The 15,166-nt window shown below is 45.9% G+C and overlaps 1 protein-coding gene across 3 annotated transcripts in view; it reads left to right on the top strand.

The window, feature by feature from the left end:
- LOC126481625 (ETS-like protein pointed) overlaps window positions 1-15,166 on the top strand; it is an 808,396-nt gene that overhangs the window by 731,956 nt on the left and 61,274 nt on the right. For all 3 annotated transcript variants that reach the window (XM_050105514.1, XM_050105515.1, XM_050105516.1), the window contains one exon: window positions 564-719. In XM_050105514.1, the coding sequence (XP_049961471.1) occupies window positions 564-719 (156 nt within the window). The remainder of the gene's footprint in view (window positions 1-563; window positions 720-15,166) is intronic.

Below are 15,166 nucleotides of genomic sequence, written 5' to 3'. Positions count from 1 at the left end.
TATCGAATTTCTTTCTTAACATTTATGTCTCAGTACAACCTGCCCTGTAACATCCCTACAAGCATTTCACACATTTTCTGACCACCCTGTATGAGTTGTACTTACTCACATAGCGATTCTTTCCAGGCAGGAAGTGATACACGTGTACTAAGTTTGGTTGAAATCGGTCCAGTGTTTAGGAGATGATGTGGAACATACATACATTCATATATACGTACATCCATTTTTATAATATGTATGCACGCGCGCTCGTATGTGTGTGTGTGTGTGTGTGTGTGTGTGTGTGTGTGTGTGTGTGTGTGTGTGTGTGTGTGAGAGAGAGAGAGAGAGAGAGAGAGAGAGAGAGAGAGAGAGAGAGAGCACTTAAAATAAGTGCAAAATACGTCTCAAGAACACGTCGCAGAAGGTTGCAAGATGTTACGAGAAGATTGCTTTGTGAAAGTTGCTTACATCTATGGGCGTCTGCGAGTATTTTGGGCATAAGAGTAGAACGTAACACTGGGGGCTTAGCGGGGACACGTTGTTTAGTCGGAGGAGTGACCTGATGGCGCGTTGTGTTGCAGAGGTGGAGAAGGAGCGGTCGCTGGGCACGGCGCCGGCCGGCCTGTACGAGTCGGTGTGCGTGCCGGACCTGAGCGAGTACCTGGGCAACGCCGTCGCGGGCGGCGCGTACGGCGCCAACACTCCGCACGGCCAGCAGGCGGCCTTCCTACACGACGGTGAGTACCCGGCCAGGCGCAAAGTCCACACTGCCTCGTCTTTTACCGCATTTAAGCCTGTTGCTGTAGCTATCTGATCTAAAGGATCCGGACTCTGGGGTATGTCCACTTTTCGCCTTCACCGCATATACTTTCAGGAGACTTCTGAATGTCTGTGGAGGAACTGCAGACCATTCCTCCACAAGTGCTTCTTCTTCTTCCGTATCCGGATGCACCAATTATACCTTCCCTTCCCAGTAATTAGCAACGTAGGTTGCTTTGTCATTGACTTTCAAAATATCGTCTTTAGTGCAATCTATAGACATATCTGGGCAAATCAATAGGTGGTCCAAGTCCTGTATTGCTCCGCATTCACACCTATCGCTATCGCTGTAGCCCCACTTAAATAGGTTTGATTTGCACCCAGTTACTCCAGTGTGCAGCCGGTTTAATGACCTCCAAGTTGTAAAAGGTAGTTGAAATCCTGCAGATCCCTTCTCAAGTAGTTCCATTGTGGAGTGTGGCACCATTTCTTCCCAAAGAGATAGCCGCCTTGCGACGGACTTGGTGGCGAGCTCTTCAGTAGTTTCAATGAAACTCCTGCGAGATTTCAGCCGGACACGTTGTTTTCGGTGCATATGCATCGGGTGTAGAGGATCATTCTTTTGTTTTGATCTTTCGATCCCGGCGGCTACTTGTCTGCGGATAGTGGGTGGCGCTATGCCTATGATGGGATAAATTTTGTCTTTGGGAGTTGGTTTGAGGCACCCTGTGGCAATACGTACAGTTTCGTTTACGGCGACGTCAACTTGCTTAGTGTAAGCAGAGTTCCTCCAAACTGGCGCCGCGTATTCCGCTGCAGGAGCCTCCACGAAGATTGCATTCACCACACGAACAACAAGCAATCGGGCGTCCCCTGGAAACGACCTAGTCGGCCAATCCTGTAAACACCGCAGCACCAAAACCAAAGATGCCAAAACAGCTCTCCACAAGTGCTGAAACTAGAAAAAGTAGTGATGTTGGACGGTGGGATCTGAAGCGAAGTCGACGTTCTAACTCATCCCTAAAATGTTCGACCGTGTTGTGCTTGGGACTCCAGGCAGGCCAGTTCGTTTCAGGAATGTCATTGTCCACTAACCATTGCCTCATAGGGGCCGCCTTATGACAGGGTGCATTGGCATACTTAAGCAGCCCTCGTCTACGCTGTACGCAGTACACAATACTGTAAAAAAAATTCACATCCTTCCTCTTAAACGTAATAAGACCACATCCTAACCTTGAAAAATACCTCCATATCGTAACACCACTTCCTCTGTACTTCACTGTATTGGATTTTGCCAATCCCAAACTCTTCCATCGGATTTCCACAGGGTATATAGTTTCGCCACTCTAAATTACTGGTTTCCAGTCGTCCACTGTCCAGTGACGTGGCTCTATACACTATCTCTTACGTCACGTAACACTGACAACAGGAATGTGTCGCTTATGAGGAGCTGATCGACAATGTACCCCATTCTCTCTAACTCTTTACGGACACTAGTTGTGCTAGCTGGACTGCTGGTAGCACTTCCGAACTCACGAGTCGTAGCCTACCTTTCCGCTGACTTCGTGCGATCTTTTACACCCACTCTCTGCAACGCTCGACGGTGCCTGTCCGTCAGTACACGAGGTCTGCCTGGTTTTGGTTTAGTTATGGTAGTTCCTTCGCGTTTCCACTTCCCATTCACATCACCAATGGTCGAAATGGGCAGCTTTAGGGGGATTGAAATGCCCCAGATGGATTTGTTAGTCGGGTGACATCCAGTGACTACTCCACGTTCGATGTTGGCGAGCTCTCCTCACCTACCCTATCTGCTGGTATTGCTTTCCTACAATCAACGCAATACCCCTCGCCCGCTTGTATAGTAACAGGTTCACCTCTCGTGACATTTAGTGGTTGATTCCGCATTGCCGGCTTCTGGGGCCGAGCGGTTCTAGGCGCTTCAGTCCGGAACCGCGGTGCTGCTACGGTCGCAGGTTGGAATCCTGCCTCAGGCATGGATGTATGTGATATCCTTAGGTTGGTTAGGTTTAAATAGTTCTAAGTGTAGGGGACTGATGACCTCAGATGTTAAGTCCCATAGTGCTTAGAGCCATTTGAACCACTTTTGATTCCTCATTTCATAAGCCTAAGGGCGCCCGACATTGTTGATCAGTGTACGTTAGAAATAACATATAGCGGAGGACTGCAGCAGTTCCTAAGTTTTTAAGAAACTGATAGTATGGAAAAGAGTAAATACACTCAAGGTCTTGCAGCAGTGAGCACAACATATTCTTTACCTGTGGACTCTCAAGACTAAAATCTCATATCAAGTCACTACCGTAGGAAATTTAAATACGTGAACCGCAGCCACTGAATGTCAGTTATTTTAGTTCAGCGGTATTTCGTACATTTTCCGCTGCTATGTCTATTTGACATGATTACTACTGTCTCCTAACTTTGATTACTGAACACTTTCAACATCGAACTGAATATTTCTTCCATTGAAGCCAAGCCAGTAGCTTGTGTTTGGACACCAAATAAGAAAAAGAAAAAGAAAATTCGAAATGTTTCCATGTTTAGTGTTCTCGTTTCGTTTTTCAGTGAGATACAGACCGGCTGGATAGGTCGAGTGTAATGTGACACGTATATTTCATTTAGTGGAAGAAGGTATGACAGTTTTTCGAGGTGAGTTGTTTCCCAGTGGAATATTCTGTAAGGTGCCGGAAAAAAGAACAATGACTTACATGTTGACTAGTCTGCTTCATATATAGGGCGAACTCGAACTCCATCAAAAAAAATTCGGAGGATGTATAGTGAAATTTTAAAAGTATTTTGTAATGAGGGACATATGGTGTCCGTGGACATATTTCAGGGTAACTGATTTCTTAAAGCCGTTTAGCTTTGTAATTGTATTACACTGGAAATGTCTGCACAATAGTGCAAAAGTAGTGTCTTTCTTGAAACAAACTTGTTTTATTTGCTTACGATTCTTGCCGTTGACAACAGTAATGCCTGCGGCCGTGCATATAGTACTGATCAGATCTCTGTCGGGCTATTTTTTTCAGTGGTGTTGGTTTACTTTAAATGATACAACTCGTAATCAGTAGGTTAAACCTGTCCGTATTGCTATGTAGCGCTGATGGCGTACAGGTAACACTGCCGGAAAACAACCAAACCGTAGACAGATCGGAGCACCATTGAGTGCAAAGCTGAGAACGAAGCGTAAAGTGAACGGAAGTGTTGGCCACGCCAAGTATCGTGCGTGAATGGAACTAGTCTGCAAATAACGCATGCATACCGCATAATGCCAACAGGTGACTGTATTGTAGGTATTTTCAGTGCACTAAAGATACCAAGATAAAAGGGGACAAGAAATTGAACGAAATGCAGTCACCCTGAAACAAGCCACTGTAGACCTCGCGTCCCTTATTCCGAGATACTGGAAAAAATATCCCTGAGCAACTTGCGTAATTTTGTCGGTGGAACTGGGCTTTACCCTGTAAATGTGGTTACCGAGAGGCGGTGACAGGTCTGGAATTCCGCTTTAGATTCACGCACTAGTGTCTCGGTGTAGAAGGGTTTAACATTCACTTCCTCAAACATGTGAGCGAAGTGTCAATGTCACATCTGTACCGTGTTTAAGACTGTATGAGTGTATGTATTGGTGTCCCTGTTCATGATTATGGGACCGAATTGGTGTAAAACTAGATGCCAACAAAAGGCTCTCTGCGTTTGAAAAGAAAGAATAGTCCGCAGAGTTTAATGTCGGTGTCACAGAGGTGAATCACAGTCCCTGGTGTGTTTGTACTACAAGAAACTGAGTAAATGGTTGTTGACAAACTGCCTGTTGGCGTCTGTGTCTGGTTCTTCGGCTGACGTTTGTTTGATGATTTTTCTGCCTTTTCGCCAGCATGATTGGCTGGCATTCTCACAGCTTCACCCTCCATTGCTGGTGGTGGACTGGAGTCGAGCTCGCGACCACAAATTATATGTACCTACTGCACCAACGCCCAAGAGCTTCTCCGAGGTCATTTCCGCTGCGGTTCTCCCCTTGCTACTTGGTGGCAACAGTCGTTCGCTGCATCACGAGAATCCAGAATCCGTTCATCTTCAGGCTATCTTCTCTTGTTGAAGCAGTTGTCATATTTGTGTATTTCTATAGCTTCCCTGAACAAACGAGTGCGACAGCTCTTCTGTACAGCCAGAACATCCGTGTCGTCGAATTTCACCATGTGATGGGTGTCACATAACGTGTCCTCCGCCACGGCTAATTTCTCCAGCTGCCCCATCCTGCAATGCCTCTTATGTTCGCTAATCCTAGTGTTGCTTGATCGTCAATTCATTCCAACATGGACTTTTCCGCAAGTCCAAGGTATGAGGTATATTCCCGACATTGTGGGTGGATCCCTAGTCTCCTTTGCCGACCTGAGACACTCTTCGATCTTCTTTGTCGGTTTAGGTCTTTACGCTGTGTTTCCTCAATATACGACCGTTTCTTTCCGCTACTCTGTGAATGTATGGCAGAAAGGCCGTATCCGGCATTTCTTTTTACGGTGTGTCACTTCACATGATTGATTCTGTGAACTTCTTATGTAGACTAATTCGTGAAATACCCATTTCTCCTCAGATCGCTTTGCAGCTGCTGCATCTCGCGTGTTGCGGCTCACATATTCGTCTTGCTCGTGTTACGAGCGTATTAATCATGCCTCTTTACTGCTCAGGTGATGATTTGACAGTTGGTGCAGGTATCGGTCCGTATGTCTCGGTTTCCGATACACGCTGTACCCCAGGTTTTCAACATATCATGTGACCAGAGCATCTGGAAAGGGCAGCTATTGGTCCTTTTCCACCTCCATGATAAATTTTACATGCTTGGAGACTGTTCAGGTGTTTTACGAAATCACCGAGCTGTTCCACACCATGGATCCGCGCAATGAAGGTAATGTCGACCTCATGTGCCTGTGCTTCGAGATGTTCCACGAAGAAGTTGGCCACCAATGGACTAAGTGGACTGCCCATCGCGACGCCTTGGAAGTGTTAGTAGAAGTTGCCCTTCCACATGAAATAATTCGTGCTGAGACGTACATGAGAGAGCTTGGTGACGTCTCCCGGGAAAATGGAACAAAGAGTCATGGAATGGCACTTGGGTAAACAAAGAAGCAACATCAAAGCTGCGAGGCTGTCGTTTGGTCAATGAGGCACAGGCGCTGGACTGGGGACCCTGTAAACCTAAGGTGTGCTATAGATACTGACGTTGCGTGGATCTGTGGTGAGGAACAGCTCGGTGACTGAACAGCCTCCATGCACGTAAAATTTACCATGAAGTGGAAATGACCAACAGCTGCCCTTTCTAGGTGTTCTGCTCATGACATAGGGTGAAAACTTGGGACACAGAGTGCATTGCATCGGAAACAGGCACAGAGGGAGCGATACCTGCAACAAACAGTTCAATCATCACCGGAGCCAGAAAAGAGGCATGATTAATACGCTGGTAACGCGAGAAAGACCAATATGTCCGCAACACCTCAGACACAAGGTGCAAGAACTGGAAAGTGATATGAGGAGCAATGGGTACGTCACCAGTTAGTCTACATAAGAAGTGTCGCAGAATCAAACAAGCGAACTGACGTTGTATCGTTAAAAAAATGTGTCCGGTACGGCCTTTCTGTCACACATTCGCAGGATAATGGACAGAATAGGTCGTATATTGCGCAAACACACCTTAAAGACTATTTATAAACCGACAAAGAAGATGAAAGAGTGACTCAGATTGGCAGAGGAGGAAAGGGACTCACTTTTAAAGTCGGGAATATTACCGAATACCGTGGACATGCGGAAAAGCGTATATTGGAATGACTGGACGATCAATCAGCACAAAACTGCAGGCATTGCAGGCTGGGGCAGGTGGAGAAATCGACGCCTTATGTCCGACACCGACCATACAGTAAAATTCGCCGACACGCTGTAGAGAAGAGATATCATATCCGCTTGTTCAGTGTAGAAATACACAAACATGACAGAGAAGAAAGCCTTAAGCTGGACGGATCCTGGATTCCCGTGCTGCAGCGGACGACCGCTGCAGGTAGCAGGGGAAGAACAGCTCCGAAAATGACCACGAAAAACCCTTGGCTGTTGGAGTGCCAGGTATATATAATCTGTGGCCACGAGTCCACCACCAGTAATGGAGGGTGAAGCTTTGACAATGCCAGCCACTCGTGCTGACGGAACGTCAGAAAAATTTTCCATCAAACTTTGGCCGAAGAACCCGAGACAGTAGCCAACAGAAAGTCTGTTAACAAGTGGCCAGGAAAGCCTTAACAATATTGTAGACGGTTGTTTCTTTCGGGTTAGCGCGACCGGGGAGTGCGTGGTACAGTAGAGTAGGCCGAATATTGGGCATGAAGGAAGAGCAGTCTGGAGTGGAGCAGTAAGTGCAGCGGAGCGTGCCTTGCGCTGCCGCGGCGTGCCGTGCGGGTAAGGCGCGGGCCGGCGAAAGTCCGCAGTCTGGCGCAGCCGCAGCCGCGGCCACCTCGCCGCCACGCATGCTCTTCACAGGTAGGCCCGCTATGTAGTGCTCGCGCTCAAGCTCACCTCAGCCGCCTGCTCCCCGGAAAACTGCCGACACCGCAGATTAGTAGTTGAAAGTATGTACAGCAGTCACTCTTAAGACGCTCTTCATATTAAGCGGTTGCCTACAGCTTTAGCCGATTCTCACCAACCAAATCACTGTACACGATAGTTATCATCTAGTGGTGCGTCATGTTGATGAGTTACAGCTCATTTGTGATGCCTCATGGTTCTAATGGCTCTGAGCACTATGGGACTTAACTTCTGAGGTCATCAGTCCCCTAGAACTTAGAACTACTTTAACCTAACTAACCTAAAGACATCACACTCATCCATGTCCGAGGCAGGATTCGAATCTGCGACCGTAGCAGCAGCGCAGTCCCGGACTGAAGCGCCTAGAACCGCTAGGCCACAACGGCCGGCTGTGATGAGTTATTTCTTAGGTGCATCCTCACATGTACGGTGAGAATTTTGTATCTTTTGGTCGCTATTTAGTCAGTCGGACGTTGGAAAACCGCTTCTTAAAATGATGGGATGTTTAACTGGGAAATTTACAGCACATCCACGTCCATTAACCCTTTCGTTGGTGAGTCTGTGGCAGCAGTGCACTTTCTGTGCGCGCCTTACGCTAGGCATGGTTGTGCAGTGCTGGTCGTTTCTGCCCGTTCGCTACCACTGGAAACTATCCACAGACATAAAGGGGATCTCTTTCGCAGTCTTCATTGTCTCCCTCAACATCGTCATCAGTTTCACTCCTGGAAGTCGAGCACGGGAAACGCGAGGAACGATTTTCTCGGCCCTGAGATGCAGAAAGGGCAAGATCGACGATACTAACAATATCCTCACTATGAGACGAACGAAAATTAAAGTAATCCTCATTAAATTCATCCTCACTGTCACTATTCATAACACTCGACCTTTCACCTCCGCGTTCGATAAGCCGCGCTTGCACATCTTCTAACTGCTTCGTAACACGCTTCTACACTGTAATCGCCAAAATGTGCCTCAGACAAGTAATATTTGTGTGTGAATTCATGTTGCATTAAAACATCTTCTGGCGCTGTTGACCGCTGCCGCATATAATCGTCGTTAGCACTGAGCCCACGCAGGTTTTCTATGTACATCTACGTCGCAACTAATCGTTCCAACTAATATGCTTCCGTAAAAAAATAAATAAATAAATAAACAATTATCTGCTGTAAAATGGCTAGCACAATGAACTACCCACCTGTACATAATATTTCTCGACACATTTCTGCTTCCATTAGCCCCTTCCGAAGTGCGAAATCACATTCAGTAACTGTTCAACATGAATGTTCTCTCATGTTCATTTAGTATTTTAGAGTTCTTCGTTTCCATTTCTGTAATGATTTATGCTATTTGTCCTTTGATAACAGACTGCATCATTCTCCAAGTCTGCATGTCGCCTCGACTATCTTTCGCCATTTCCTATTCCCTGTCCAGTACTTAAAGTATCACGTGTCGTTCCGTTCCGCTCATGGTGCTGATGGTTATCTTTCCTGGTAGCCCGCAGTTTCTCCTGTTATTAAGGCTTAGAATTGTTCCTCGTATTTTTTTTTTGTTTGTTTGTGATGTCTGCTGTAAGGTCCATGTAATGTGCAGCCTTGCGTCATTGTATCTAATCCGAAGAAAGAGATTTCTGATTATAGCGTACGAGTATCTCTATAACATTTCTGCCTTCTGCTTGTTTTTCGAAATTTGATCAACCGCGTTTCTCTGTGGTACTTTAATTACTAGGCGATGAGGTGTAGATTCGACCCGCTCGAATAGTATGATGCTCTGACCGCTTATTCCCGAAAATTCTTTGATAGACACACAAAGATCGATCTCGCGAATCGTACTTAAGACCAGTGGTCTGCAAAACTGCTCTCTTGGTCCTTTTATTCCTTGCCATATTGATAGTGCCCAGTCTGCGCTCAAATCTCCTCAGAAACAGCTTAATGGAAACATGAACTGCGGGCAACATTCATTTAGTTCAAGTATACCTTTGCTAACTCCATTGTTTCTGAAAGAATGTTTTGTGACATAAACCACTGCTCAGCATTACACAAAGGCTTCGTTGGTAAAATAGGTTCAAAACTGTTATTACATGTTAGGAAGAAAACACAAGATAGAATTTAGCTTAAAACTTATCTATGTCACTGATTTTGGGATCAACTGTAATGTAATTCTTAGTGTTTATACAGTTTCCTTGTCGGCAATAAGCAGCTTCCTTCTCCGTATGAAGGTCAATTGGGGCAGCTGTCATAGTTCGCCTCAAGCCTCTTCGTACTCTTCTTTTAACAGTCACATTTGTTTTCACGAAACATTATCATTCGCAAATTGCCACCATTAGTTATATAGCTTCCTCACATAACGTGCATCTCCAACTTGTAGCAACGGTCACTAGATGCCACCGGAAAATTCCTCTTGACCATGCCAAGTTTGATCTTCCATCGGAACGTAGTAAATACTATTTTGGCTAGTCTTCTACAACTTACATTTAAAACAATAAAAAATGAAATCATTTATTTTTCTGTTTTTTGCGAAGATCCTGCCCATTTTGACATATAGTCTATAATATCAGCAAAATATTTTCTTATAATAAGTAATAACAGAGAGACTCACTACGGCATTTTATCGGAATGCAGCATTTTTGACTAACAAATATTAGAGTTCAGGCAGATTCTTCCGCGACACGCTGCTGATCGTTGCAGACAGCAGGCTGATCGTTCCCGTCAGCAGATTTTTGCTTTTACTGTGGTGAATATTCCCCCCCCCCCCCCCTCTGCCCCTCCTTTGTGTGTGTGTGTGTGTGTGTGTGTGTGTGTGTGTGTGTGTGTGTGTGTGTGTGTGTGTAACTAACTCTAATTCACTCTATTCACAACGCACAACTGTCTCGCCAATCGCCTAGATACTCGCAGTGTTTGGAGCTAAGAGTTAATACCAGTTTCAGTCTGTCTCACGTGCCAGAAAAAGAGGAAAACCGTACATGTAACAACTACGTTAGTCCAATCCAAAAGAGAAACGACGTTCATGTTCCAGTTTGTTTCGGTCTCCCCACTAAAAACCGGTTACATCCGCTATGTAAATACGTTCACTTAACGCAAGCCACCAGTTTACATTAAGAGTTCTGCTGCAACACTATATAGGTACTAGATCAATGTTTTAGTTGATATATTGTCCCACGTGTTGCCGCCCACTGTGGTGTCAGCGTGGGAAGAAATTCATCGTCCGGCAAAGTGACGAGTTTGTTTTTAATGTCGCTTGATCATCGAAACAGATTACGTTACTTGTCAGCAATTCCTCGACGTGGGCTTTAAAAAACAATGCGTTCCCTGAAAAAACCTAACAAATTTCAGTCACGTTATTAATAATGAGTTCTTAAAGATTTGCATAATTTTTGAAAACAAATTAAGCCGTAACTTTCGGAAGTGTTGCCTTTGTTGGATGTTGTAGACGTATACAGTCGTCAGGTGACTTTTCTCTGGTATTTCTGTATATATTTGCAATATGGTTTTTGCAATGTGCTCATGGAGTCAGCTCAAACAATACTGATCATCACGTTTTTCTTGTGACGCCCAGTGTCGACCGAAAACGCCGGTTTGCTTCCCTTTGCAAACAAAATTATTTTTAAATCGAAATTTTGTGTGCCGATTCGATACAGCGGTCTCAAATTAGTGACGTGCGATATTCATTTTGCCGGTATGACTACAGCATGGGCAGTAAAACACAAACAATGACAAGTACTCTAACAGCGACTGAGCAGCGGTGCTGCATGGCTGTAGCAGACGGCGCGGGCCATGGCGGTGCTGCTGAGGTACTGGTTATTTTCCGCGTTTTACTGTCCCTGTTAACACACATCGATAAAACATATATCCCACTAGACTGCCAACTTATAAATTGCAAATACCTGCCGAAACATCACAGGAAATTCGCTTGGAACATGAAAGATGCTGGAGTCACACGTGATCTTCATCAATGTATGTAGATGTTGAAAAACTGAGTCCGTGTGCTGTAACGACTGCGTGCAAGCAACCTGAATAATCTACTTTAGTTCCATATGCAATATTACTTCTAGAGATTTTATTAAACCATCGCTCACTATTCCTATCAGACCAAAATATATTGCAGAGGTCTTCATTTGCCATGTGTCGATGTTAACACCAGCACTGCTTAAGCGTACCTGTTTCATCCCTCCCCTCCCCTCCCCCCTCCACTCCCCTCCCCTTCCCCCCCTCCCCCCCCCCCCACACACACACACAATACTCAAATGGATTTTTCGAAAACTGTGTGGCCACACACCTGGGGGTTCAAACTAGACCATAACCTCTGTCTTCTCATGTGGGCAAAGACATAAACGCCACATAAAGATAAACGGTAACATTAATTTTGTAGCTACCGTTTATTGGCTCGTTAGAAATATTTATCTGAGCGCAGGTAACACGGATCCCCTCCGGACCTATTTCCCTCCATCAACGTTCCGAGGGCTCCTTGGGAACGCACGCCGGAAGCTCAAAAGGAGACTGTACATTTTACTGCCAGGTCTCGTTTCTTCCTTTTATTGGCGCCGTAAACTACTGCTTACGAATAAAATCACTCGCTCATGTAAACCGGTTATATAATCTTTAGCAAGTAACTAACTTCCCTCAAGATATGACTCACTTGTTGCCTGCAAATAAAAGATGTAAAATCGTGTTGTGCAACCGATTTGTAGTTGACATGAAATTAATGTTTCACTTCTATTCCCGTAGAAATGAACGAGAGAGAAAATTAATGATGGCGTGTTTAGAGTGGGCTTCATCTCAGGTATATATCTTTCATGCTGCTTCGGTCTTTGTTATAGTAGGTTCTCTCATTTTTCGAATTCAGTATGCACTGAAAAGTATCCCTGCAAGTACAAACCTAGTCTATTACTCGCAGGTTCAATACTTAAGTTGTATAATACAACGGGCATTGTCGCTCTGATTTTAAACAAACACGTAAAGAAATGTTTCGCAAATCTTAACTGTTCTTCTAGCTGTCGGAAGGTCACACCCTGACGATGTCTGTAAACATACATATGGTTACCATAAGCGCTACCTACGGGCAGAACGCCGCCCTTGAATGTATTGCAGCATTTCAGTTGAAAGTAAAACACCAGTAGGGATGTGTTAGTCATCTGTGGAACAGTATAGTGAACATCCATCATACTATGAAAGACAATCGCGACCAATTGTCGGATCCACATCATAACATTAAGCGCAGAAGACGTGTGCTCTGGAGTCAAGGTAATATGATGCGGACATGTGTCTAAGACTTTTGAGTCAAAGGAACCATAGGCTGAGTGCTCCAAAATTTAATTTTGTGCGAAGAGGATCTCCATTCGCGACGACCACGGCGAGCAACATGTCGTACATCACTATACCACGTACTTCGTTATAGATGGGCAAGAAATTATGCAAAATGGGAGCCCCAAGATTGGCCTCGGGTGTTGTTTACGGATGAAACTCAGATTTGTTTCTAACATCATAACCGCAGACATGGTGTCTGGAGACAACCAGGTATATCAAACGCCTCCACATCTGTGTCTCACATGTGCAACAAGGTGGTGTGGAGTGATTTTCTGGGGTGTCATTACATGGGCTCACCGTAGACTTCTCGTGGTCGTTTAGGGCAGTCTCAATGCTCTGTGGTACAGAGACGCGATTCTGCAGTAAAAAAATTATTTAAAAATCATCAATTCTACGTCTAGGATTCTGAGCCAAAATGACGGAGTTAAATTTAATGTCCAATTCAAAATCCGTAAAACTGTACTGATACGTGCACATATTAATCCGTGTATTTACGCTCCAAAATCAACACACCAGTCATGCGTTCCTTACAAGTTATCGCCCTACCACTGGATTGTTCAATCATCGAAAAAATAGTTCTTTCATAGCAAAGATACAGATCCAGGAATGTATTGACTCCCTAGAGCTATACCTTTGCAATTGTAAACAATTTAATCTGTCGACGGTTAAGAAATTCCACTGTACCTCAGGTTGTCCGCTGTTAAATTTTCTGATCCATTAAAACCGGAGACGAAAAATGAGACTAGAGACTATTTTGGGAATTTAAAATTTTTCGAGAACTTGAACTGCTTCTCGTGTGCTTAAGTTAATAAGCCGAATTTCGCCTGTTTATGTAGGTCGTCCTTACTGGGCCGTGAACCTACTTGAATGCGACAGAGGACGAAGTTTGTAATTAGCTTACAGCCTTAAAAATATAGCTCTCGGTTGTAAAAGGAATAATAAATAAATAAATGAGTGAGGGGTGATGGCGATGGTGCTAATACTCGTAAAAGCGAGCAAATCGAAAGCCGCTTGCGAAGAAAGCTATAAAAAAAAAAATTAACGTAAACGCAGTATAGAAGTGATGATGCGCGTCTTTATGTGGACAAGTAAGCTGTATGGATAATTCTTTGGTCGGTCTTCTAGGCGGGAAATATTTTCCTATCGATTTATTCACGATTTGTACTACTCCTGCAACTAAAATACACTCCTGGAAATGGAAAAAAGAACACATTGACACCGGTGTGTCAGACCCACCATACTTGCTCCGGACACTGCGAGAGGGCTGTACAAGCAATGATCACACGCACGGCACAGCGGACACACCAGGAACCGCGGTGTTGGCCGTCGAATGGCGCTAGCTGCGCAGCATTTGTGCACCGCCGCCGTCAGTGTCAGCCAGTTTGCCGTGGCATACGGAGCTCCATCGCAGTCTTTAACACTGGTAGCATGCCGCGACAGCGTGGACGTGAACCGTATGTGCAGTTGACGGACTTTGAGCGAGGGCGTATAGTGGGCATGCGGGAGGCCGGGTGGACGTACCGCCGAATTGCTCAACACGTGGGGGGTGTGGTCTCCACAGTACATCGATGTTGTCGCCAGTGGTCGGCGGAAGGTGCACGTGCCCGTCGACCTGGGACCGGACCGCAGCGACGCACGGATGCACGCCAAGACCGTAGGATCCTACGCAGTGCCGTAGGGGACCGCACCGCCACTTCCCAGCAAATTAGGGACACTGTTGCTCCTGGGGTATCGGCGAGGACCATTCGCAACCGTCTCCATGAAGCTGGGCTACGGTCCCGCACACCGTTAGGCCGTCTTCCGCTCACGCCCCAACATCGTGCAGCCCGCCTCCAGTGGTGTCGCGACAGGCGTGAATGGAGGGACGAATGGAGACGTGTCGTCTTTAGCGATGAGAGTCGCTTCTGCCTTGGTGCCAATGATGGTCGTATGCGTGTTTGGCGCCGTGCAGGTGAGCGCCACAATCAGGACTGCATACGACCGAGGCACACAGGGCCAACACCCGGCATCATGGTGTGGGGAGCGATCTCCTACACTGGCCGTACACCACTGGTGATCGTCGAGGGGACACTGAATAGTGCACGGTACATCCAAACCGTCATCGAACCCATCGTTCTACCATTCCTAGACCGGCAAGGGAACTTGCTGTTCCAACAGGACAATGCACGTCCGCATGTATCCCGTGCCACCCAACGTGCTCTAGAAGGTGTAAGTCAACTACCCTGGCCAGCAAGATCACCGGATCTGTCCCCCATTGAGCATGTTTGGGACTGGATGAAGCGTCGTCTCACGCGGTCTGCACGTCCAGCACGAACGCTGGTCCAACTGAGGCGCCAGGTGGAAATGGCATGGCAAGCCGTTCCACAGGACTACATCCAGCATCTCTACGATCGTCTCCATGGGAGAATAGCAACTTGCATTGCTGCGAAAGGTGGATATACACTGTACTAGTGCCGACATTGTGCATGCTCCGTTGCCTGTGTCTATGTGCCTGTGATTCTGTCAGTGTGATCATGTGATGTATCTGACCCCAGGAATGTGTCAAT

Source organism: Schistocerca serialis, chromosome 5 (assembly GCF_023864345.2).
Source record: "Schistocerca serialis cubense isolate TAMUIC-IGC-003099 chromosome 5, iqSchSeri2.2, whole genome shotgun sequence".
Classification (NCBI taxonomy): Eukaryota; Metazoa; Arthropoda; class Insecta; order Orthoptera; family Acrididae; genus Schistocerca; species Schistocerca serialis.
Note: the sequence above shows the minus strand (reverse complement) of the source record. Positions and strands in the feature narration are given on the sequence as shown.